The sequence below is a fragment of the Physella acuta genome, unplaced genomic scaffold, assembly GCF_028476545.2.
Source record: "Physella acuta isolate Inbredline_101_S28 unplaced genomic scaffold, ASM2847654v3 ptg000443l, whole genome shotgun sequence".
Taxonomy (NCBI): domain Eukaryota; kingdom Metazoa; phylum Mollusca; class Gastropoda; family Physidae; genus Physella; species Physella acuta.
The window spans coordinates 211,506-238,215 of NW_026731962.1; the positions used below are offsets into that span (position 1 = coordinate 211,506).

The following is a 26,710-nucleotide window of genomic DNA, read 5'->3' on the forward strand; positions in this document are numbered from 1 at the left end:
CTTTGTGATCACTATCTATTTTTAGATAACATAAGGAAATTGCGCTTAAATTGTCACTAGACTTTTTATTAACTTGTTTTTTTAAACATCGATATTTTTTCTAAAATCTTGTCTGAGCTCTATCAAAATAGAGTATTTTAATCAATTCCTATTACAATTTATTAAAACAGTTTTCTAAAATAATGCAAAAGTGTGACGTCGTCCGACAGCTTTTATAGCTGATTATTATCCGAAACAATCCCCCAACGTCAAGCAGTCTCATAAAGAATAATAATCATTAAAAAAGTTTTTAAAAACCCACGTTTTCTGATTGAACTAAAAAGTAGAAAATAAATACTATACATCACAATAATGCAAGCGATCACTCTACTATAAGCGATGAAAAACGCGGGGCGCCGAAGTAAAAGTTATATTACTATTGATTAGATAATACTATTGACTTTTATTAGGGAGCTTGTAGAGAGTCAACAGTATTAGAAACTGTAAGAAAATCACGGCGCCCCACGTTTTTCATCGCTTATAGTAGAGTGATCGCTTGCATTATTGTGATGTATAGTATTTATTTTCTACTTTTTAGTTCAATCAGAAAACGTGGTTTTTTTTTAACTTTTTTAATGATTATTATTTTCTACTTTTTAGTCTTTGTCTGTTTGTTTGCATTGAAATCTTGCTATCGATTTTATCTTTTCACTTTTTTTTGGGTAAACGAAGACAACTCGTAAAAAGACAACTCGTAAAAAACGAGAGACCCTTTCTTCTTCGGTCTCAATCGCAAGTGAATGATTGTCAGAGGTTAGTTGATAGCGGTTAGGACGAGGGCTGGTTACTGACTAGAACACATAGATTTGAACCTGTGTCGAGTGGGATAGCAATCGTGTGCCCAACCACTCGACCATATCGTCTCCCCCAAACTGGCCACCAGTGGTAATAGTTACCTCCTGTAAGTTTAAAGTCGGTTCAAACTAAATTATCTGCCCCTAAGCCTGTCGCGACGTGGGATCGTTCGTTTCACTGCGCGCGGCAAGAGAGAGGCGAGCTACGCGTCGCTCGTTTTTTTTCTAATGGCTCGCAGAGGAGAATTATATATATAGATTATATAGCGGTCTAAAATGCTCAATAAAATGTTTCCATTGATCAATTTAGTAATAATAACAATTGAATATTCTATGGTCATCCAAAAGAAAGCTTCCCTGAAAATTTCAGCGCGCTAGCTAACTGGGAAGTGCCAGAAATTTCGATCGCAAGATTTGATTGGAAAAACAAACAAACAAACAGAGAAAGCAAGTTAAAGAAAACGTGGGAAAAAGTCTCAACACTAATATCAATAGGCCTGCTCCTCTAATCTCATCTTTTTCCCTATATACGGTATCAGGGGCGTAGCGAGGGGGGGGGGGCGGGGGTGCGGACCGCACCGGGTGACACCATTTAGGTGGGTGACACCAAGGCAAAAAATAGCAAAATATATAGAGAAAAACTCGAGGGGGGGGTGCAAATCGAAAGTTTGAGGGGGGGTGCAAATCGAAAACTTGAGGGGGGTGCAAATCGAAAGTTTGAGGGGGGTGCAAATCGAAAATTTGAAAGTTTGTCCCTGGGAAGGGTCTCTATGCCTCTCGGGGGGGGGGTGACACCATTAAGTGCCGCACCGGGTGACACCCGACCTCGCTACGCCACTGTACGGTATATAAAAATAAAAGTCACATGCGGCTTTGCGCCCAGAGTTCCCGCGTGGATATCTTAGTACTTGGTAATTGTTGATTGAGTGTCCTGTATAGAGAGTCAGTGGTACTACTTGATTCAACGACTACCCGGTCAGCACTATTGCACCTACGCTCGGTTTTTTTTTAAAAGGCTATACACTAAGGGCATGATGGGCTACAATTGTGGCTGACTAAATAGAATCAGCGAGTCCTCCGGCGCCCTGGTATGAGATGATTTGGCGCCCCGGGCTCCCCTGTAAGCACTAGGGCGCCTACATTAGATTTAAAGAGCACCCTTCAATAGGAACATGGTGGCACACGCCATTCGACGACTAAACGGAACCAGGATAACGTTATAGATTTAATTACAATTAACTTACTGCAAGTTATGTTGATTTTTACCAAAAGTTTGTTCATTATTAAAAATGTATGTAAAGTTGAGCAATTACAGGAAATAGTAGCAATAGTTAAATTGAGAAAACTTCCCAAAAAATCGTATCTTATGCGAAATAATTAGCCAGAATTTAGTTTAACTTTTTACTTTATAAAACGTAAAGAGTGTATTTCCACCCTTACTTAGCTCGCCACCTCCACGTCGTCACACATCGCCAAAAAATGTGCAACCACACCCTTATCACCCCAGGGGTGGCGTCGCGAGGTCGGGTGTCATCCAGTGCGGGACCCCGTGGTGTCACCCTATATACTATATATATACTAGCGTACCCGTCCCCCCGCGTTGCCGCGGGGTTAGAAGAAAGTCTGATGATATATATAAGAAGGGTTTCCTATGTTCTTAGACGCGTGACCTTGTTTTCTAAAACTGAGTTATTTAAATGTAAACCATGCCTGCGCTTTGATTATAAATATCGGGACACGGGTTTAACAACACTACCGCATAAAAACCTTGATTGTACGTTAATCACTCACAAAAATAATGAGGTAGAACACACTTCGGGGGGCGGGGGGGAGGCATATGTCACCGGGCGCCGACCTTAGGGGGCTCCAAAATGGGTTGGAATAATAAAAATGAAAGCTTGAGGGGAGTGCAAATCGAAAGTTTGAGGGGGGGGGGGGGGGGTGCAAATCGAAAGTTTGAGGGGATGCAAATCGAAATCTTGAGGGGGTGCAAATCGAAAGTTTGTCCCCGGTCGCCGGGAAGGGCCGCTACGCCTCTGGTGTCAGGGACGGAGAGGGGCGCTAGCAGGAGCCGACGATTACACTATTGCAGAGGCGCCATAGTGCTTGCAGAGGAACCCGGGGCGGTTCGGGTCGTGCAATCTACGGGGCGCCGGCGGTTGCGCTTGTTGAAGTTTTAACGCTGAATATAGTAGTACCCCTTACCCGCTATGCAGGACACTTAATTAACGGATGCCAAGTGCTAACATAGCCGCACTGGAACTCTGGGCGCCAAATTGTGTATTGACAAAAATCGCACCCTCCCGGGCGCCGCTCATATCAAATTCCTTAAAGTTTTATAGCGCTCGGATGAAAGGTGTCGAACCACAAGTGACTTTCATTTTTTAATATACCGTATAAAGAGAAAGAGAAGAATCGCACCCTCCCCGGGTGCCACCCTTGCGAATTTAAAAAAGATTGTTTACAGAAACCTCCCTTGGAGTATTCTAATCAATTCCCCAAAGTTTCATAGCACTCGGATGAACGGTGTCAGCCTTAAATTTTTTTTATATACTGCATATATAGAGAAAAATAGCATCCTACCCGGGTGCCGCCCCTGCGAAATTAAAAAAAAGATGTTAATACAGAAACCTCCACTATAGTGTTCTAATCAACTCCCCAAAGTTTCATGGCGATTGGATGAAGAGTGTCAAACCGCAATCGACTTTTATTTTTTATATACCGTATATATTGAAAAAACAAATCACGCCCTGCCGGGTCTCCGCCCTTGCAAATTTGATTTTTTTCCCCCAGAAACCTCCCCAGGAGTATTCTCAAAAACTTCCCAAAGTTTCATTGCGATCGGATGAAAGGTGTAGTAATGCATAAAAGACAGACAGATAGACACATACACATACATTATATTATTTATATATACATATATATAGTTGCAATTGGTGGCATCCCCTTCCCATTTTGCCTAATGGTGTTAATTTGCGCATACAATCCACCTATTAATTCAGGTGGGAAAAACACCCTTATATCGTAAGTCATTAGATTTTGGTGTCACCCCCTCTACTGTCGTTGATTGACTTAGGGGTCATCCATAAATGACGTCACACTCGTAGGGGGGAGGGGGGGTCCGTAATTTTGTGACGATGTGTGATCAGGGGGAGGGGGGTCAGATGTTGCGACGTCACATTTTTGCATTATAAAAAAGCAATGTTAGAAAACGAATTTTAGACGTTATTTCGCGTTTTAGATAACTGTTTTAATAAATTGTAATAGTTTAGACAAGATTTTGTGAAAATATCGATGTTTTTAAAAAATTCAACTGCAATTTTGAGGGGGGTTGTAGGTTGAGGTGTGACGTCATTTTAGGGGGGGGGGGGGTCTGGCTTTTTGTGACGACGTGTGACGGAGGGGAGGGGGGGGGGGAGGTAAAAATCGTCAAAAAAAGCGTGACGTCATTTATGGATGACCCCTTATCTGTTTATCAAAATACTCAATAAGCCTTTAACTTTATTCCTCTCTTAATTCTTCAGTTGGTGTCAACCCCCACCCCGGATGATAGCTTTAGTTAAAGTGTGCACAGCTAATAGTAAAGATGGTTATCTATAGTTTCACACATGAGTTTAATATCATTTATAGACTACCCCTTTATCAAAGTTTTTTACTTGTGCAGCAGTCGAAAACGCCGTATGAAGTATTGAGCTTTGGGTCCGTGGAAGATGCAGCAAACTGGACACTGTTATTGAAAACTTGCGTGACTTGATTGACGCAATCTGTAACAAGGATGTTTAATTCAATTTTTTTTCATGAAAAAGCATTCGACAGTGTTGATCTAGAAGCTCTTACAACAATGACATTTTGGCATTCCAAAGATGTAAAAACAAAATACAGATCTTCTGATGCAGTGATTAATCTACAGTCTACAGTAACTAATACACACCGCTGCATAGAGAGAAAAAAAACTACATGAGCTGTAGTGTGAAAGATAAGCAAATAACTTTGTACTAAGCAAATTAAAAATCAATTTCTTCTTTTAGGTATTATAAAAATAAGGCATAATAATGAAGTAGCTATAAATAAACCGGGAGTGATCTCCCCTAAACTTTCTCGAATATTCTTATATAGAACGAGAAAAATGGCCCGTTGAGGAAGGATACACCGGGCGCTAGGTTGATAGTGCTGTCTCTTTTCTCTAAACTAAAACCAACCCACACCCCCCCCCCCAACACCCCCCCCCCCCCCCCCCACCCCCAAAAAAACATGTCTACCGTCCCATTCAACGAAATATAATTATATACTTTTTCCAGTGTCCGCCCCCTCCCCGAAAATTCTACCCCCGCCCCCGAACATTTCAAGTACCCCCACCCCTCTCCGGGGAGGAAAAAGTCTGAAAGAAACACTGGTGTCGCGCTTAGCCACTACCCGAAGAATTGCATTAAAGAAATTGCAAGAAAACCACTTTTTAGATTAGACACATTAATTAGGCGGTGATTTTATTATAGAGTATCGATGAAGAAATTTCTTTTGAGTTGGGGAGGAGCTCAGACGTTCTTACGCGGGGGGTGGGGCTTCGCCCCTACCCGAAGAATTTTATGCAAGAAACTCTTCACGCAAACCATTTAGATTAGACAAAATTGCCTTTTTATTCAATGTTTACTCAAGAATCAATGACGTCATATTATTGTGTGCACTCTCCGGCTTGAGATTATTTTCTACTCTGTGCTAAATGTGACGACGTCATACTTCGTTTTTCGAATTACTGTGCATGTTTTTAATTTCCTTGTGTTTTCTCTAGAGCGTTCTTGTCAGATAGATAGATACATAGACAGACAGCGAAACTATTAGTACTAATAACAGGGGATGGGAACTCGGGCTATAGACATGATTTTTAATCCATTTTAAATACTTAAAGTTTTAAAAATATAATAAAATCTCGTAGACAAATTAATTGCACACCAAGTGAACGCCAAATAAAAAAGCGCATAATAGTGCGCAATTTTATTAGTACTTTTAGTTTTTTGAGAAATCGGAAGTAGCGTAAATTATTACTTCCAGTCAACGGAAATTACTCAAAATTTAACAGAAGGTAGAGAATTAGATCTTTTACTTATATGTGAAATTTCATGTATCTATCTGAAATAGTACTCAAGTTAAAGGCTTTTGAGAAATTCAAAGTAGGAAAAGTACCACTTCCGGTTATCGGAAATCGCTAAAAAGTTGATACGGATCTACGATTTTGACAAAATACTTATATATGAAATTTCATCAACCTAGCTGTAACGGTACTCAAGTTATCGTGTTTACACACGGACAGACAGACACACAGACACACAGACATACGGACAAGATTGCAAAATTATGTTTTTCCGTATCAGTGAGGTGTAAAACGTCGAGATTTGTAAAAATCTCGATTTATTTTTTTTTTGCACGATTACAAGACTTTCTCTATACTTCGTATATACGAGAAAGTAAAAACTACATGAGCTGTAGTGTGAAAGATAAGCAAATAACTTTGTACTAAGCAAATTAAAAATCAATTTCTTCTTTTAGGTATTATATATATATATTATATAAAAATAAGGCATAATAATGAAGTAGCTATAAAAAAGGAATTAATTCAAAATTAATTAAATGAATGCAAGTCAACATAAAAATAAAACACGGGAAAACATTACACACATTAAGCGTCAGTGTTCCTTATACTTTTGCCAAACACTTATATATTATTATGTATGTATGCTGGGCGCGTGCGTTTTGTTTATATATATATATATATATATATATATATATATATATATATATATATATATATATATATATATATATATATATATATATATGCGTGTTCTTTTCATTCATATTGTAGTAGTATGCGAGTGTTATTTTTTATGTGTAAAAGTTAAGCTAAACCAACCTGCCCCACCACCCTTCTTCAAGCGTCCACAAAACTCGATTTTACTATGACCCACCACCACCACCATCCACTACCAGCACCACGACTCTCCTATCCCTCATAAGTATCATAAATGGATGTTCCCTGGGGGTCGGGCGGAAGTTTGGGTCAAAGAACAGAGATTCATTTGGGGTTAATATTAAAAGACTAAAAAGGGTGAGGTTGGCATAATATTTGTGTTGTGCGGTGCAGTCGATGGACCGTTTCCTTTTCCGAACTGGAAACTGGGTTTTCTAGTATTTACTAATATTCACAGCGACGTTGTACTGTAGTTGTTTGTATTGTAAATGCACATCAATACCAAACTGTATCCAGTTACAACCATTTTTAATCCTTGGCATCTTCTTATCTAACTTATCTCATTACACCTGAGGACAAACTTAAGTGTCGAATTCACTATCCCATTAGTTCTAAAATATTTCTATTATAGCGTTAGAAAAACCGGGAGTGATCTCCCCTAAACTTTTTCGAATATTCTTATATAACACTACGGGGGTGGCAACTCGGGATATAGAAATGATTTTTAATCAATTTTTAATTACTTCAACTTTTTAAAAATATTATAGAATCTCGAAGAAAAAAAATTGCGCACCAAGTGAACAATAAATAATATGTGTATAATAGTGTGGGATATTATTAGTACTTTATAAATTCACTTGAGTTTTTTGAGAAATCGTAAATAGCGTAAATTACTACTTCCGGTCAACGGAAATTACTCAAAATTTGACAGAAGGCAGAAAGTTAGATCTTTTACTTATATGTGAAATTGCATTTATCTATCTGAAACACTACTCAAGTTATAGGCTTTTGATAAACAAAAAGTAGAATGAGTTCCACTTCTGGCTATCGGAAATCGCTGAAAAGTTGATACAGATCTACAAATTTGATATAATACTTATATATGAAATTTCATCAACCTAGCTGTAAGTTATCGTGTTTACAGACACACACACATGGGGTCATCCATAAATGACGTCACGCTTTTTTGACGATTTTTACCTCCCCCCTCCCCTCCGTCACAAGTCGTCACGAAAAGCCAGACCCCCCCCCCCTAAAATAACGTCACACTTCAGCCTACAACCCCACTCAAAATTGCAGTTGAATTTTTTTTTAACATCGATATTTTTCCAAAATCTTGTCTGAACTCTGTCAAAATAGAGTATTTTAATCAATTCCTATTACAATTTATTGAAACAGTTTTCTAAAACGCGAAATATCGTCTAAAATTTGTTTTCTAACATTGCCTTTTTATAATGCAAAAGTGTGACGTCGCACCATCTGAACCCCCCCCCCCCCCTCCCCCTCATTACACACCGTCACAAAATTGCAGACCCCCCATACGAGTGTGACGTTATTTATGGACGACTCCATACATTATGATACATATATACACCCACACGCACAGACATATGGACACAATTGCAAAACTATTTTTTTTTCCGACTCAAGGAGGTGTAAAACGTCGAGATCTGTGAAAATCTCGATTATTTTTTTGGCACGATTACAATACTTACTCAATACTTTGTATACGAGAAAGTAAAAACGTAACAGTTTAGGTAACGTAAAAATTAAGAAATGTAACGTTTCGATTGTGTACATTTTCAATAGGTGCACTTCAACGACGCTTTACATGCTAACAAGTGATAGTTAATAGCGCTTAATGTTTGAAAAATCAAAGTTTAAAAAAAATTGATATGGCAGTTTCCTGAGAGTTCAACACAAGCATCCTTATTTTAACAAGTTAACGATGAACAAAATATTATAAATTTGTCAGGCAGTTAAAGTAAAAGCTTTTTAAAACAAAAATATACGCTTAAAATCCTTAGTTCTTTCTATATATAAAATCGAAGCATTGGGTGTTTTTTTTTATTTAAACATCGGGTGTAAAATTATATTAAAGTGAGCCATCTCTGACTCAATAATCACCATAGCATTAGATTAATTTCAATATACTTACGAATAAAATATCACTCACCTTCAGCAGATACCACGAAAATTACAGCTCCTAAAATTACCAAGGCTCTATAGCCTTTTTGCCAACAGTCTATCATTGCTATTTCACGCAGAAAAACCATAGTAAAGCATTGTAATGTGTCAGGAGATGCTTATCTTTTACAGTTTAACTGGTAAACCACAGTTAAGAATTTCGTGAGTATATGGCAATTGATTCTATGAAAAATGAATTCAATCATACAATATTCAGAACTTTATTGATAACAATGTAGCTTTAATAAAAATATCTAGCGCTGCTATAATCATGTAAACCATAGTCCATTTATTCACTCTTTAACGACGCTGTTTCTCAAACTTTAATCATACAACACTTAGAAAATGTGTTCCGTGAAATAACATAATCTATGCTTAATGAATTAAAAAAAACACAGAAAGAATAAACATTAATAGATAATCAAAGTATGGGTGAAATGTTATATAAAATGTGTTATTTTGTGAAAATTATTATGTTTTACCTCATATCTTATTTGTGAGACCAAAGCTTGTCGAAAATATAAATAATTGATACTTTTTTGTTCAGCGACCTCATCATGTAATAGGCTAAAACTTTCTCATATTTTGTTTGCTACGATCTTTTACCGTACGTTCCAGGCTCATTGCTACATAAGAAAACTTGCTATTAAAACTGAGAAGAAAATGTTCTACTCTATTATAAACACAGTGTTTGCATTCATTGGTTTGCAACTCTTTTTTTCTACGCTATTCTGTTCTATTTTAAAAATTAAAAATACCACAAAGTTTTATAATTTTTGTTTGTTCTATGTGTTTTTGCTAGTGTTGATCAAGAATAAAGCGGGAATGAGCTCCCCTAAACTTTCTTGTTTATTTTTTTATAATAATAATGGTTAGGTTGTCACTTTCAGTACTATTGGGCTATAAAAATACGGAAGTTTGTACAAAACCGAATTGAAACAGAACTCAAGGTATCGTTTTCTTGTGAAAATTGAGTAAAATACCACTTCCGTTTGCTAAAACGAAATCTAAAGAAATCTGAGCATACAATGTATACATCTATGTATGTGAAATTTCGTCAACCAAACAGAAATGGTACTCAAGTTAACGACTATGAGACATCGTGATTTTTTTACACGATTACAATACTCCCTTTACAAGGAAGAAAAAGTGTAACAAAAAATGCATTTTTTTGGTATTTGTCATAGACTCAACTCAAAATCTACACAATATGTAAATCGATTAACTAACTGTAATCTATCTGAACCACTCTAATTCATACTTTGAGAAACACTGCTGAAACCAAATACCTGAACGAACAGTTTCAGGCGCTAGACAGCATGACACGGTTGGCAGCTCTTCCCAAGCACACACACACACACACACACACACACACACACAATTAGAACAAAGTAGGAAAGTATGGTGTAATACAACAATAAAAACAATTATAACTTTGTTATGTTTTCTTTACAGAATTTGCAAACAATTCTTTATCTTTGCTCTTCCTTTATTTTATATTTTAATTGTCCTTTTGTAGCTAGGCAGGCTTCCTCGGCAATCATCTTTTCATTCCCTGTCAGCAGCTGTGGCACCAGTGTTCCTTTCAAACTTTTCTTCGTGGGAAGGGGGGGGGGGACTTGAAACTTTCCGGAGGGTATCGTACTTACATTTCCGGGAGGGGGTGGACATTGGTTAAAGTAATCTATATATTTTCTATATAAATTATATATTTTTTCACTTTCATTCGGGGGAAGGGGTTGGACGTGGAAGAGATATATGAAAGAAAATCTGTGTGGTATTCGAGCAAGCTGCTACATAGTCGGACGATACATTTATAATTTTCAGCACTGCTCGTAAAATACGTTTTAGCTTAAGTATTTCTTTTGCTTTTGTTTTTTTTACTCGAAAAGATTCACAGTCCGTGGCTTATAATATGACATCCAACATGATAAGTAACCAGATTAAACCAGGAAGTTTAATCGAAAAGCGTCCAATGCTTTTGATTTCTAAATATAATGCAACCTGATCCTCATACGAGTCTGGTGATATTCAGACCGATAAGGAATCTAAAGTATAGGACTTACTTTTAAAAAATTGCGTCTAATAGACAAAATGTCTCCCGGTTAAGGTAAAAATATATTCATGATTGGTGTGTAGAATCCCTTAAGCATTAAGCGGATAGAGTCTATTGAAGAGAGAGCGAGTAGAATCTGTTGAGGGTATGATGTATGTTATCTTTACACAAGAGCAAATGCCATAAGTTCAAATTACCTACTTTTGCTGAATGTTAAAATGTACTGTAATGTTCAATTAGGTATAGTTTAGTTTCAGTATATTGAGCTGAACAAAAGCATGGCGTAAGAAATGTATAGATCTAATACATTTGAGACCTTAACTATAGACCACGTCACATTAATCATGTTTTATTTTTTTTATTTGTGAGCTTGTTGATTTCTAGTATATGAAATATGATTAGCACTCTATATTTAAATTCTAAAGGTACTACAATGATTGCATATGTATTTTCTAATTGAATAAAAGTGGTTTTTATGTTACATAAAATTAAAAAGAGACACAGCTAAACACATCATAATACATTGTAATATTAGCTTATAGTTAACTGATCCACCATTCCAAAAACATTTTTTTTTCCTGTGATGAGATATAACTAAAAGAAGATGAAGTTGGAGGATGGGTTTCTAGTGCAGGGTTTCTTTTAGGCATTTTTCTCCTATGACATTTGAAACTGCTGGGATGACGTACTTATAATTCTGGTTAAAGTATATATTTTCTATATAAATTATATATGTTAGGGGTTCGTCGAGAAATAGATTTTAATTAGTTTTGCTCAGGAGGTGTGAAACGCGGCGGGAGTGCCGTGTGGTCGTACGTTAGCTCAAGCGGTGTATGACACGATCGTTAGCCCTGAGACAACGGGAAGATCTATAGCGGTCAATTATCGGGTGTGAAACGCATGGGTGCATAGTGACCGGTGTTATCTCGAACGTCGAGAGATGGGACGGGGCCCAACTCGGGTTCTATAGCTCTAGGGAGATGATAAGGGGGTGAGACTAACCTATATATGAGGAAGGGCGACTATGTTGAGGTCTCTCTCTCCTACACACATAGCTGAGGCTAGACACGATGGTCTAGGCCTCGGATGGTGGCAGCCTTGAAGGCTGGCCACTAAGGCTGGATTAGTGGCCCAGCCGATGATTTGTTGCTGTACATATGTATTTCGTTCCAGATATTTAGATGTGTGACCTGATGTTTATACATGTGGCCAATGTTGTACCAGTGGCCAAACATTTGCCGTGTAGATATGTTCTTCGTTCCAGTGGCCATTATCTTTGTGGCCCAATGTTTGTACCAGTGGCCCAATGTTGTATTCCAGTGGCTGGAAATCTCCCTGCCGCTTGAGGGTCGAGCTAGATTGTTGTGAGTACTGATGAGTATTCATAGAAGGATTCAAACCGTGTTTGCTTAGTGGAATCAGAACTAGTGATGATAACATTTACTCGTGTGATTCTGAGATTACGTAGCAGTGCAAGTAGTAAAGTTAGAACTAGAGACAATGACATTTACGTTTTTGATTTTGAGATTACCTAGCAGTACGAGTGAAACTAGAACTAGGAAGAGCAACGTTTACACTTGTGATTCTGAAATTACTTAGGCAGTACAAGTATTTAAGTTAGGACTAGAGGATATGACATGTGTGAATTCTGAGTTGTGTAAATGTAGATTTGCTATTCACACTTATATATGTGTTTTCTATGAATTAATGTCAGTAACCACGGTGAATAATTCCACATCGAAAACAGCTCCTTACAACCCCCGAGGGAATGGTCAGGCGGAGAGGTTCAATCGCACCATGCATGACCTCCTCCGCACCTTGCCTGACGACAAGAAACGAAACTGGCCTAAACACCTGCCGGAATTGGTGTTCATATACAACAGTACCCCACATTCCAGTACTGGCCACTCACCTTTCCAGCTACTGTTTGGTATAGAACCTCGACTACCCTTAGACATCTTCTTGGGCTCTCCGAGGCCCGCCTTAACCAGTGCAGGAGAGTACTTGCAACAGCATCTTCAACGACTCGCCGATCTGCATGAACACGCTGCTCGTCAATTACAACATGAAGTCTGTCAACGTGACAGACAACTGTCTAACGTCCCGTCGGTGAAGCTTTACGTGGGAGATTTGGTTCTCTTAAGGCAACACCCGACAGGGAGAAACAAAATAGCTGATAAGTTTGGTCCAGAGCCCTATACTGTGACCTCAGTTCCACCTGATAGTGGTGGTTATTTCACCATTCAGTCACTTGATGAAAGGATAACTCGCAGAGTGTCAGGTATTCAGATCAGAAAGTATATTCCAGCTGAAGCGGTTCCGGTACCTGCCCTTCCTGAAATAACCTTGCCGGATGTTAAAAACGCAGAAGATATCCATAAAGAACGTTATTATCAAATAGAGATCCCTGCAGTGCCCATACCCCCTCCCCGTCGAAGACGTCAACTAGTGCCATCAGTGTTACCACCAACACCAGTATCAGTACCATCTAACATTTCTCTCACGACCCCAAGGAGATCGTCTCGAACGAGAAAGTTTCCAGATAAGTTAGGCTTCTAATCTGTTAATGTTAGCCGACTATGATGAATGTGAAATTGTATAATTTGTCTCGTTACTATGTTTTTTTGTTTTTGTCTTGTTACCATGAGTTTATTCAATAGGATGGTAGTAGCCCTTAAACAAGTAAGTTGTACCAGTTCGGACTTAAAAAACGTAAAGGCTTGGGTAAATAGAAGAAGTAATTTTCTTGTATTGTACATTGTTTTAGATGAAACCTGCTGTAACATAATTTTATGACTGGAAGGGCTTGGTTGATATTAGTATTTAACATACAATATCAGACCATGTAGTGTAAAATTATGGTTGTGAACTGACGATTATTTATCTTTAATGATGACATATTTTTAGCCGTAAGGGCGGGATGTGTCCATTTTGGTTAACTACCCTTTAAAGATAAGTATGTGTGTATATCTGATCCCGGTAACTGTTACTCTTTGATGTACCTTCAGGGGCTCATTGATGTTTTTGCCTTTAGTGGACTTTACCGTGTTTAGAATTGACTGTGTCAGCGATAGTAGGGCATTCAGTACAAGGTTTATCCAATTGAGGCCTAGTTGTCATGACTAAGCTGTTTACGGGGACCGTAAACGTTCTGCGGAGGAAGAATGTGGGCTGGTATACTACTGTTAATCCTAAAATGTAATAGTAACTTGGGTTTGTGGGCTGGTATACTACTGTTTATTCCAAAATGTAATAGTAACTTGGGTGCTTATTAAAGGGGCTGAGGTGACTAGGTGCTAGTTAAACCCAAGGGGTTAATCTAAGATATTGGGGATGAACAGGCCAGGGAAATCTAAAATTTGATTAAAATGTTATCGGCTCACCCTGGTCGTTAAGGGCTACGAGCTCTATGCAGGTGCATGAGTGACACGGAATGATGGAGACACCCGCGGTGATTTATGTCTAAAGTTGAGTCCGGGCATGCCGCTGGACGTCACGGTTGGATCATGACTCATGATCTGCAGGTGGACGTCAGAAACGATTCCGATGACCTTAGGGACTTATTATCGCCTGGGCCGGATAGTTAGACGCGAGCAGCGTAGGGACCTGTGGTGGTCAGTTGTTAGGTGTGAAACGCGGCGGGAGTGCCGTGTGGTCGTACGTTAGCTCAAGCGGTGTATGACACGATCGTTAGCCCTGAGACAACGGGAAGATCTATAGCGGTCAATTATCGGGTGTGAAACGCATGGGTGCATAGTGACCGGTGTTATCTCGAACGCCGAGGGATGGCGTGGAGCCCAACTCGCGACCCTATAGCTCTGGGGAGATGATAAGGGGGTGAGACTAACCTATATATGAGGAAGGGCGACTATGTTGAGGTCTTTCTCCTACACACATAGCTGAGGCTAGACACGATGGTCTAGGCCTCGGATGGTGGCAGCCTTGAAGGCTGGCCACTAAGGCTGGATTAGTGGCCCAGCCGATGATTTGTTGCTGTACATATGTATTTCGTTCCAGATATTTAGATGTGTGACCTGATGTTTATACATGTGGCCAATGTTGTACCAGTGGCCAAACATTTGCCGTGTAGATATGTTCTTCGTTCCAGTGGCCATTATCTTTGTGGCCCAATGTTTGTACCAGTGGCCCAATGTTGTATTCCAGTGGCTGGAAATCTCCCTGCCGCTTGAGGGTCGAGCTAGATTGTTGTGAGTACTGATGAGTATTCATAGAAGGATTCAAACCGTGTTTGCTTAGTGGAATCAGAACTAGTGATGATAACATTTACTCGTGTGATTCTGAGATTACGTAGCAGTGCAAGTAGTAAAGTTAGAACTAGAGACAATGACATTTACGTTTTTGATTTTGAGATTACCTAGCAGTACGAGTGAAACTAGAACTAGGAAGAGCAACGTTTACACTTGTGATTCTGAAATTACTTAGGCAGTACAAATATTTAAGTTAGGACTAGAGGATATGACATGTGTGAATTCTGAGTTGTGTAAATGTAGATTTGCTATTCACACTTATATATGTGTTTTCTATGAATTAATGTCAGTAACCACGGTGAATAATTCCACATCGAAATGTAAGTTTGATTATTATATTTGTCTTTTTGACTTGTATTAGAAATTCAAGTGATGTTTTCTTGAATATGAAAGACTGGCCAGGTCTTATCCGTATTGTGTCTTTGCTTTTGACATATAAACCTTTGTGACGTCAAACAAAGATAAATAAATGCATATTATGTGTGTTTACTATGTTTTATTTTTAGTTTAATATTGGTGTTGTATAGATTTTAATTAGTTTTGCTCAGGTCTTATTAGACCCCTTTGTCACCACGCAAAGGTGCACGGATGAGTGAATAAGATCACCTCTTCGGTTTATCCCCGCCCTAACATTTGGTGTCAGAAATGGGATACTATTTCTCGACGAACCCCTAACATATATTTTTTGGATTTCGTCCAACGGGGAAGGGGGAACCCCCTACTTTGAGGAGTTGCCTGAAAGAAACTCTATTTTCATGTAGCGAGACGCATTGTGACCTTCCACTATAAAACTTTGTGACTTCATCCTCTGTATTCTTTTCTTGATCCAACCATGCGTGCAAACAAAACAGTAGGCTAGACAGTAGAGGCTTGTTCGTTTCTACAATGGTGGAACGTTAAACAGCATGTGTTTTTTTTCAATGAGATTTAACTTTACACCGTTATTTGTTAAATAAAAATCAACCCCTAAATGTGTTATAAGGCAGGGAAATAAATAGCCTCATAGTGGCTATAATATGAAGTAGCACATGATACTACTGATATATGTATATGTATATGTATATATATATATATATATATATATATATATATATACATATATATATATATATATATATACATATATATATATATATATATATATATATATATATATATATATATATATATATATATATATATATATATATATATATATATATACATATACGTTTATGTAGGCCTTCTAAAAGAAGTTAGGCCTAATAACTATCATCCCCCCCCCCCCTCAACCTCATACCACCCCTGCTCCAACGATTTCCTCGGCCGAATATAAAACAGTTATGGACAATTATGGACACATCAGCAAGACATGAGATAAATATCAGACTATTTTTAGAAATGTTATATGCAAAAACTGAAATAATGTGCCTTCAGGTGTCACCTTACAGGCTATGCTGGAACATTAACTATTTGTAAGGTAAAGTTACATTTAAAAGGCAAGGATATAGCACACGCTACTGATATTTTACACACTTGACAAATCGATCAGCAAGGACGTAACATGTTTCGAACAAGGATATCCCTCGCGCGTTGCCACGATCCTAGAATAAAGGAAATCCAAGGACAGTCGTCAAAGTAGACCTATACAATTGGGTGCACCGTCAAAACGGCCAGTGACAAAAAGTCCCGACAAAACGGCTCCGACAAAACAACACAGTCGAATTAGTCAAAAGAGCTCCCATATATTAGCTCCCGTCTAAATGGATTCCCGTTATATTTACCTCATATAATCTCCGGACAAATGGATTCCCGACATATTGGCTCACCACATTTGGGCTCACACCATATGTTTTTGCCAATGTGAATAACTATATATTGATGGGGGGGGGGGGGGCGCCCCTAGCGCCGAAACAGGTCGTTATGCCTCTAACAGCCACATGCAGTTGCTGCTTCCATTAGCACCATTATATATCAGCACACACTATTTATAGAAAGGAAACGTGTAAATTTTCGTTGATTAGGACTCGAGTTTAATTGATTCAATGTAAACAATGTCAGCACTACATTTCTTGGATCTTAGTTTGCCTTCATTACACTCAACATTAGACAAAACTTTGAGTGTACCCCGCAAGGGTAAGGTAGAACTCGGCCATCCCCCCCCCCCCCCTTCAAGAGCTCATGTTACAATACCGCAAGAGTACCGGGTGCCACCCTTGGTTCGATTTAGTCATCGTAGTGGCCTACCGTATCCCTAGTATTATAATATAGGTTGCTCTTGGTCTTGTTTGACCGTTGATTCTAGTTGTACCACTGGCCCCACTGCAGAATTTCTTTCAGGAATCTCTTCGAGGGTGCAACCCTCCCCCTTATTACCCGAATGAAATTAGAAAAAACATTTTTTAAAGAAAATATTATTTTGACCAGTGTCCGCACTTTTCTTTCCTCCTCCCCCCCCCCCCCCCCCGCTCCCCCTTCTGGGGGTGTACTCAACAGAACTATATTGATATTTTATTCAATTATTCTACGACTAAGGCGCCATCACCCTTAAAATGGTCGCAGGCTGTTCCCCTGCTCTCTCTCTTTCCCCCCCCCCCCCCCCCCCCCCCACTTGCGTACGCTACTTGACATCATGGGAGGAGGTCGTCATTTTGTGACAGTGTGTGACATCTTTTTGGATGGAGGTCAGGATTCACCATTTTAAAGTTAGGTAACTCATCTAATTTTAAATAAAGGTAATGTCCCTTGATCATCAAGAGTGGTCGTTCGTTTATTATGTTATGTAAAATTTCAAACACGAGAATAAAATAAAAAATTTAAAATTGAAATAGATCTAGATCTAGATCTACTCGATTTAACATTTAATAGATTCTATCCAGATCAAGATCTATATACTTAATACTATATACTACTATATAGAATCTAGGTCTATCCTCATAAAATCGACCTTACTTAATTTTTATAGTACTTAGTAGTACTTAGTAACTTAGTACGTAGTAGTATTACTTACTTACTCAGTTACTAGACCTAGTGAGTAGTAGGCTAACTTCTAAGTCTTGTCTTAATCTAACTAATCTAATATTAATTAATATTTTATTATTTGTTCTACATCTACAATCTAGATCTCTAGATTAGAAGAATAGATCCAGAATCTTACCCATCGGCATCTATTATCTAGTAATATCTAGTTCTAGTTAGTACTAGTAGCTATAGCTAGAAGATGATAGATCTAATCTAAATCTAGATTCTAGTAAGAACTTTAGGTAATCTATCGTTTTAGGTAGATCTATGTAAAATCGCCCGCGACTAGTAATGTGAAAAACAGGTGACTCCTTAAATTTTAATAATTAGATCTAGATCTATTTCACATTTTGAGGAGGATTAATTTTTTTTAAAAATACAAAAATGTTTCCTTGTTTCATTTATGTACCTGTTTTTAAACAACTTAATTAAAACTTTTCAGTAATAAATGAAGACTAGCGATGTTTCCAACAGATGCAACCATGCTCATTTACTATAGCAGCCATCTTGTTAATTTTTTTAATTGTGAACTTGTAGCGCAAGATTCAGGGGAAGCCACTCTAACTTACAGATGGCCGCTTTTAATATAGCAAATCCTGCTAGCAAACACTGCTGTTTTAAGTTAATTTCTTGCCTATATTGATATATTTAGCCATTGATTTAGGTTTATTATCCATTTATCTATAATATTTGACACAAATATATCACAATATACTTCTATTAAAGCCTTGACAATGAGGTAACTTTATCATACATTACTAGCCGCTGGCGATTTTACGTACCTAAAACGATAGATTACCGAATTATATACTATATAATTATAGAGTATATAGATAACTAACTACTAATCTAGATTCTATTAAGTCGACTTAGTCGTAAGTTAGTACTCTTAGTAGAGTAGGTCTCATAAAATTCCCGTTACTTTGAAACTTTACTTTTATCATTAAAGGGTAAAAAAATGTGAAAATAATTGTTTGAAAAAGAAGTTGAGTCTAGAATCTAGATCTATGATCTGTATTTCTTAAAGCTTTGGTCAACATGTTTAGTGAAATACTTTGGAGTTACAGCTTCTTGTTAACTTTGATATCTGTTATTTCCTATGTTGTAACTATATTTCAAATATTTCAATGCTTTTGCAGAGAAAATGGAAGAAGATGATGACATCTGGAATTACAAAGTTTCTAGTAAAGTTCTGAACAAGGAAAGAAAAAATATACGATTAATTAAGAATTCACCACAGTTAGTTGAAAAAAATGAGCATGCATCAAAAACAAAAGTTTCAAAAGGTAGACTATACTTTTTAAAATGTATTTGTATACTTTTGCAAGTTTTTTGTTAAGAAAAAATTAAATTGTGGTCTTTAATAATTTTTTTTACATTTGTTGACAGGTAAAATTACTAAAAAAGCATCTGTAAAAGAAAAGACAAATAAATCTGTAACCAGTGCACAAAATAATGTCAAACCTGAAGTAATTGATGCAGATTTATTTGATGATGACAGTTTTACAACTGAAAAAAAACCAAGGCCTTTATCCAATGAACACAAAGTATTTAGAGGCTTATTTAGTCCAAATAAGCAAGTTAAAATAGAGTCACCCTCTTCTCGAAAACCTAAACCTACCACCAAAAAAGGTTCAAGTGCTAAAAAGGCTGCCAAACCTAAAGTCAGTTACAGAGCAGTGAAGAAAAATGTTTCACCAGTCCGCAGTTCATCTTCGTCTCAAAGTTCTATTTCATCCTCTCCTGTAAAAAGTGGTTGCTCTTCTCAAAGCAATAACATTCCAAATTATTTTAATTCAGAGGTCAAAACAAAAAAAAGAAAAAGTTCTGAAAATATAGATAATTTTCTTGATTTTACTGATGAAGAGCTCTTATTTATAAAAGAATCAGAATGCGTGAATCAAGATAGAAACAAGAACGCTGAGATATCCAACGCTCTAGTGGATAAATATAAGCATGGGAATGATGAGACAGAAAAGAAAGAAAGCAAATTAGAAAGAAATAGTTGTGATACAAAAGCTGAAATCATTAATGAAGTAGAGGGCAAAAGAAATGATGAGTCTAGTAATATTTACCAGTTACAAGACTCTGATGCTGATAGCAGTTCACCCATTAAACGTGAAATTCACTCAGCTAGTGAAGTAACAAACATTGCTAAAGATAAATATAATGAAAAGATAATTCATGCCATAGTTGACAGTGATAATCCAAAGGCCATTAACTTGTTTGGATCAAGTGAAGAAGGTGGATTTTTCAATGAAAGTGAGAATTTAGATATGTTTCTTGATGAACAGACAAAATCAGAAGAGTCTAATTCTTCAGTGACCAAACAATCAGAATCTTTTTGTGATATAGAGCAAGTAAACTCAAGTGAATCTGTGATTAGATCTAATAAAAGAAGTGACTTCTACTCTGTAGCCTCAGGGTCATCTTTCGATGAACCCAACTGCTCAATGCAGAATGATGTATTTTTAGCAACACACTCACCCCCAGGCAATCAGGGTACACTGCCTCTTCTGCCAACTAAACAAACTTCAATTTTTTCATTCTTCAAGTCAAGTGCACCTGCAAAATTTGTTTCAAATTCTCTCCCAAAAAAAAGTGTCTCTCAACTATTTAAAAATGTCACATCTCGGCCCAGTTTATCACGGGAGAATTTCAAACAAAGATCTAGTAAATCATTAGTCCAAGAGAAGTGTGAAACGCCTGACTACAATAAATCTGCAGAGCCTTTAACTTATACAGAAGAAAAGGAAACAGGCTTAAACACCAACACTAAAAAGTCATGTCCTTTCTACAAAAAAATACCAAGTAATTTTTATTTTTGAATTTAAATTTTTTTAAATTGCAAGTTTTTGGTTAGATGAGCTTCAGGATTTTAAAAATAAAGAAAGTTCTGTTTTTATTTTTTTTAAAAATGTATTTGTTATTTCAGATACAGCTGTAACAGTTGATGCATTCCGCTATGGTGTGATACCTGGCTGTCAAGCTTACATTCTCACACATTTTCATTACGATCATTATGGAGGGCTCACTAAAAAATTTGCCCAGCCTATCTTCTGTAGCCAGGTTTCTTTTTTATTTACATCATTATTTTTTATGTGATTAATTTTTAAAAAAAACAGTTATATATTTTAAATAATAACTTTCACTTATTTGCTTCCAAGTGCATCGTTATATTTAAAGAAACAAAGACATTTGTTATGGTATACTGAGAAACAAAATTACATATTTCTTCAATTTTCAGGTAACTGGGAATCTTGTAGAAAGCCGAATAGGTGTTGATAAAAAATGGATAAATCGTTTGCCAATGTGGCAACCCTGTAAAGTGGCTGATGTAACTTTAACACTTATGGAAGCCAATCAGTAGGTTGTTTGTTGAATGGTTCCTATCTAGACTGGTATAAAATACTGTTGTATAATTTTATTTCTGTATATAACCTGAATTTTAAACTGGTTTTGAAATTGTTCTTAGATAAAGATTTGATTTAACTAATGCACCATGTTTAAACTTCACTCTTTTCCTTTCTAAAAACCCTGTGTTTGTAAGAGAGTGAGCATTTGTCTATTCTCAGTGTTAATGCTACAAGGCTGTTACCTCAAAACATTAACAACAGTTAAATGTTATCAAGCTTTAACAATTTTAAAAATTCTCTCTCCTGCAGCTGTCCAGGTGCTGTCATCATTTTATTTGAGCTCAAAGATGGCAGAAAGATCCTTCACACAGGGGACTTCAGAGCTAGTACTGAAATGGAGAACTATGTCATGTTAAAAGATGTTGTAATATCAGAACTGTATCTAGATACAACGTAGGTATACCCGCCACATTGCAGTTGAATTATATTTTCCTTTGTTTCTTTTTTCCAAAACTAATTTTAATTTAAATTTATATGAGCATTTATTATTATTGTTGTACAGTATACCTTACTGTACAACAAAGTTTTTAATATACATGGATGTTATTTTGTCACTTTCTAGATTCTATATGTAATTTAATTATTGAAGAATAATACAATTTTTCTCTTTCACATTTTTCTATAATTTACATTTAATGTTGTTTTATTGAATTTTAAAAGAATGTTGTTTTTTTTTCAAAACTGTTATTTTATTTTTTCTTGCATCAACAAGGTACTGTGATCCTTCATACGCCTTCCCTCCTCAACATGAGGTGGTCAACTTTGCTGTTACCCTGGTCCTTAAGCATGTGAAAGATAACCCAAACACACTGATAGTGTGTGGATCCTATACTATAGGAAAAGAAAAGATTTTTATAGGTTTGGATTAAACTTACTTTTAAACCATATTTGAACAGTTACCTACTAATGTTTAATGTAGTTATCATTAAGCAATATTTGTAATCATTTGTTTAAATAGTTTACATTTTATGTGCATAATGTTAACATATCTGTGATATACTAGTATAAAATTATAAAATACCTTTCTACAATTTGTGTGTGCTTAGGATAAAAAAAAACTATTATAGACTAGATAGAAAAGATTGATAAGTTTTTGAAAATAATTTAAATCTAAGGACATTTGATTCTGCCCACTACCCACTAGTATTTTCATTGATCATTATGTGACTGACAAAGTTTTGTTTATTTTTTTCCTTACAGCTATTGCCAAGATCCTTGACTCCAAGATTTGTGTGATGAGTGACAAGAAAAAAGTTTTAGACTGTCTGAATGATGAAGAACTAAAATCTAGAGTAACATTAGACTGGTCTAAGGGACAGGTTCATGTTCTGCCTATGGGGAAATTGAACCAGGAGGTACAAATCAAACCTTTTTTTTTTTAAATTTAAAATTTGTAATGTTATCTATAAAATGTAGCTTTCTATCATGAAAAAGCTGTATGATTTTTAAAAATCTCCCTCAGGCATTGTTTGAACACTATCGCAAACATTCTCACTATTCATCTGTTCTTGCATTTCAACCAACTGGATGGACACACAGTGAGAAGTTGTTATCGTTAGAAAATTTGAGGCCAAAATGGAGTAAGAATGGTGTCACACTTTATGGTAAGAAATTTTTTTCAAATGTGTTATTTTAAAATGATGTTTAGTCAGATTTATTAGTAATGGAAATGGTGTTAATAAACACATTTTTGTAGTCTTGTGGGATTTTCCTTTTATTGTGCTAAAGTTAGCAGATTTATCTCCCTTCTTCCACCAACATTTAAGGATTTTTTTCTATTACTTTTGATGTGGAGTTAAACTAGTATTTTTTCATATTTTTGTTGTGCTTGAATAATTTAATTTAGTGAAATGTTTTTTTAGGCTTTTGTATAATTTGTTAATTACATACAAATTTGATTTATACAAGAAAAAAGCGAAGTTAAAATTTTAACTACATTTTTTTTTCTCTTAGGCGTTCCATACAGTGAACATAGCAGTTTTCTGGAGTTGAAGCGCTTTGTCCAGTTCATCAGACCCAAAAAAATACTCCCAACTGTCAACAATGGAAATCCTACAGCTCGCAAAAAAATGGAAGATATTTTCAAGCAATGGATGCAAGAAAAGTCTGAAACAGTAGCTCACTTTTCACAACAAACAAAACTTAACAGTTGGGTGAAATAGTTAATATTTCATGTAAATTATGGATGTTTGTGTTGATAACATTGTCATGTTTCCTTTTAAACAAGTTATTACCAATATTAATTAAGATTTGGATTGTGTTTATCACTCAATTCACGCATTTGATTACTGGGCATTGATAGTTTTTCAAAATAATTTTTTTGTATTTACTCAACTTTTGTCAACCACATTGTGTTCAGATTGTTAATACATTTTTACTACAAATTTATAAATAATTATACTTCTCTCTTCATACTTTTTACTATGAATCTATGCATTATAAAGTTTTTAATATTCCTATTCATTCTATACTTGTATATTTTTTTGAAGATTTTTACTGCCAATAAGCTGGGAGAAAAAAATTGGAATGTATGAGCCCCTTTCTTCTATGTTCAATTTTTTCTCAGGGAAGTATTTATATATATATCTGCTACACAACTCTACTTAATTGGCATTACAAGTCTTCTACAGGACTTATTTTGTTAAGTTATGAGATTATTATATGATTTACAAGTTTCAACAAAAATGTGTCCAATATGTTTGTACTAGCTGTTTGAGAACATGTTTGCATACTTATGTTACCCCTTTATCACTCTCTTGAGGTGATTGATTGAAATTTGCAGGGGGTATAAATATGCCATTCATGGATTATTGTAGTTAAGGCAATTATAGTATTAAAAAATTAAGTCTTTTTCCTTTTTTTTTCAGCAAAGTGTTGATAACCATAATAAAAATGTAATATTTTTTTGTAATTTACATTTCAGCATAGATGTTCACTCATAACTTTGTTAACCTATATACTTTTTCTCTCAGTCACTGATTGTTAAATATATTTGAAAACTATAATTTCAACTGCTAATGTAAACTATTAATTAGTGACAAAACTGATAATAAAAATACTTGGATGAAGTAAAGCAGGACTTATTTAAATTTATGAAACTGAAATGTAAAATAAATATCAAAGTAATATTTTTTTTTTAAAAACATGATTAAAATAAAACTGCATTATAATTATTTTTTTTAAGCTCAGTATATGATTTTAATATCCCTCATCATAATTGTTGATCAGTAATTGTTAAAAAATTTGAAAGAATGTATTTATGAAAGAAGAAAAACAATAAATATTTTGTTACAGTTACAGCAAGTACCTGAGTCAATTTTTTTCCCATGTATTTCCAACTGATGAAACCTTAACTTTCTTTTTTTATGTTAGTAAGGACAACAGTATTGAAGAGTACAGGTGTTAATGTATTTTCTCCACAAGATCATAAATTATATACAAATCTAAAGAACATTTCTCAAGTTATTTAATTCCTTAACATTTAAAAGTAAAATTCAAATATAAATTGGTACTTTTATGTTTCACATAAACATATGAACATCATCTATCCAGCATTAATGAAAACAGAAAAACATTAAAAAAAATGTCAGAAAAAAATATTTCTGTTAGAAGAAAAGAAAGTGTGTATTTGATGATATTGAATTTTTTTATTGGTAAAATCTGTTGGTTGATTAATGATGAGAATCAAATAGGTACAGTATATTCCTGAGTTTCAGACTTTGTACAGGGTTGGCAGGCCAATCCATACAAGCACAGAACCATAATAGATGAAAGAGACATAAATACAGTAAGAAAGAAAATTTAAAGGAAACATAAATAAAGAGTCATAATCTGTAACAACAAAAGTATCAAACTATTAATGATTACATTGTATTTTGTACAAGTATATATATAACACATAAGACAGAATAAACCAGATATTTTAAACCATCAACTATTCATTTATAATACAAACAGTGCATTCATTTAACCAAATCACTACAATGGAGTTTTTAAACCAAAACAAAACTAATTTCAGTTAAGTTACTTATTTTAGTTTATTCATGAAATAAACAGCAAAAATATCAATACAATCATAATCATTGACACAAGAAAAAGTAACAATCTTATGTTATTATTAATCTTTAACTTTAGTTCATAAATCTGTATAAAATTGTTAAATTATAGAAATAAATGCAACAAAGCAAAGAGTCTTGCCCTAAGAAAGTGTAGAGTAATGATTACATTTTTTAAAAATATATTAGGCTCAAATGTATACAAATCACTCAAGTATTCTCAGTAGACTTAATAGTTAAGAAAATATTTTCTGTTGATTGATCTAACTTAGCTTTAATGTATAGTTAAAACATCCTTCTATTTACAAATGGTTTGAAAGTAGCCCTCATATTTTAGTAAGTAAATTTAATGTGTATAATCCACATCTTGCAACCTGTAATGGTTTTTTTAGGTATAGATTGTGATCATTTAGCTTTTTTTTTTTGCATTGACAAGTATGTAGGTTATTGCACTAAAGTTGAATGATTAAAAAAAACCTCATTGAAATTCTTACAACCAGATCAGTTAATAAAGTTTGAAAAAAATTTTTAGTCCTTAAAGCATACATAAAATGTTCAACATTAATTTATACCACCACTAGTCCCATTGCTTTTTTGTGACATAACATACATTTTAATAATTAGTATTCAATTAATTAGGTATTCTCATGTTTTGGATTAGTAGTCCTTTAGTATCAACTGTGATCAACACATTTAATGGTGACTTTTAGGACAACTGCAGTAGAGCTTATTGTTTGATACCCAGGATATAAATTGTCTGAAAAATTTCAGCCATTCCTAACTTTTCCCCCCACCAACAAAAGTTTGAAGAACATCCCACAGACCAGGCCTATTCCACTCTTACAGCAGGATTTGAATTTGAGAGCTTCTTCCCCCAACAAAAAGCATGTAAAAAAAAAATCCTTATATTGATGTCGTCAAACAAGTCCAACAATAACCAAGAACATAAATGAAATTGTATATCAAGAATTATAATCCTACTATTAAATGCTGCCTTTAATTGCACTTCTGACATACACTGCAGTTATCATTTACATAGTGTAAATATACTTTCTACATGAAAAATGAAATGGTTAACAATAGAAAAAAAAAACATAGCATGCCTTGATAGTAATAATTTTTTTTTTTATCTTGGTAGCAAAAAATGTTATC

General features: G+C 35.5%; 1 protein-coding gene across 1 annotated transcript; it reads left to right on the forward strand.

Annotated features, from left to right (window-relative positions):
- The first annotated feature begins 18,060 nt into the window (after positions 1-18,060).
- Positions 18,061-24,763, forward strand: LOC131943136 (uncharacterized). Its single transcript, XM_059303143.1, has 10 exons — positions 18,061-18,096; positions 19,227-19,373; positions 19,477-20,898; positions 21,023-21,156; positions 21,335-21,453; positions 21,753-21,896; positions 22,216-22,361; positions 22,704-22,858; positions 22,966-23,107; positions 23,457-24,763. Exons 2-10 carry the CDS (start codon positions 19,232-19,234, stop codon positions 23,663-23,665), a joined length of 2,613 nt encoding a protein of 870 aa, XP_059159126.1. The 5' UTR covers positions 18,061-18,096; positions 19,227-19,231; the 3' UTR covers positions 23,666-24,763.
- The last annotated feature ends 1,947 nt before the right edge of the window (positions 24,764-26,710 follow it).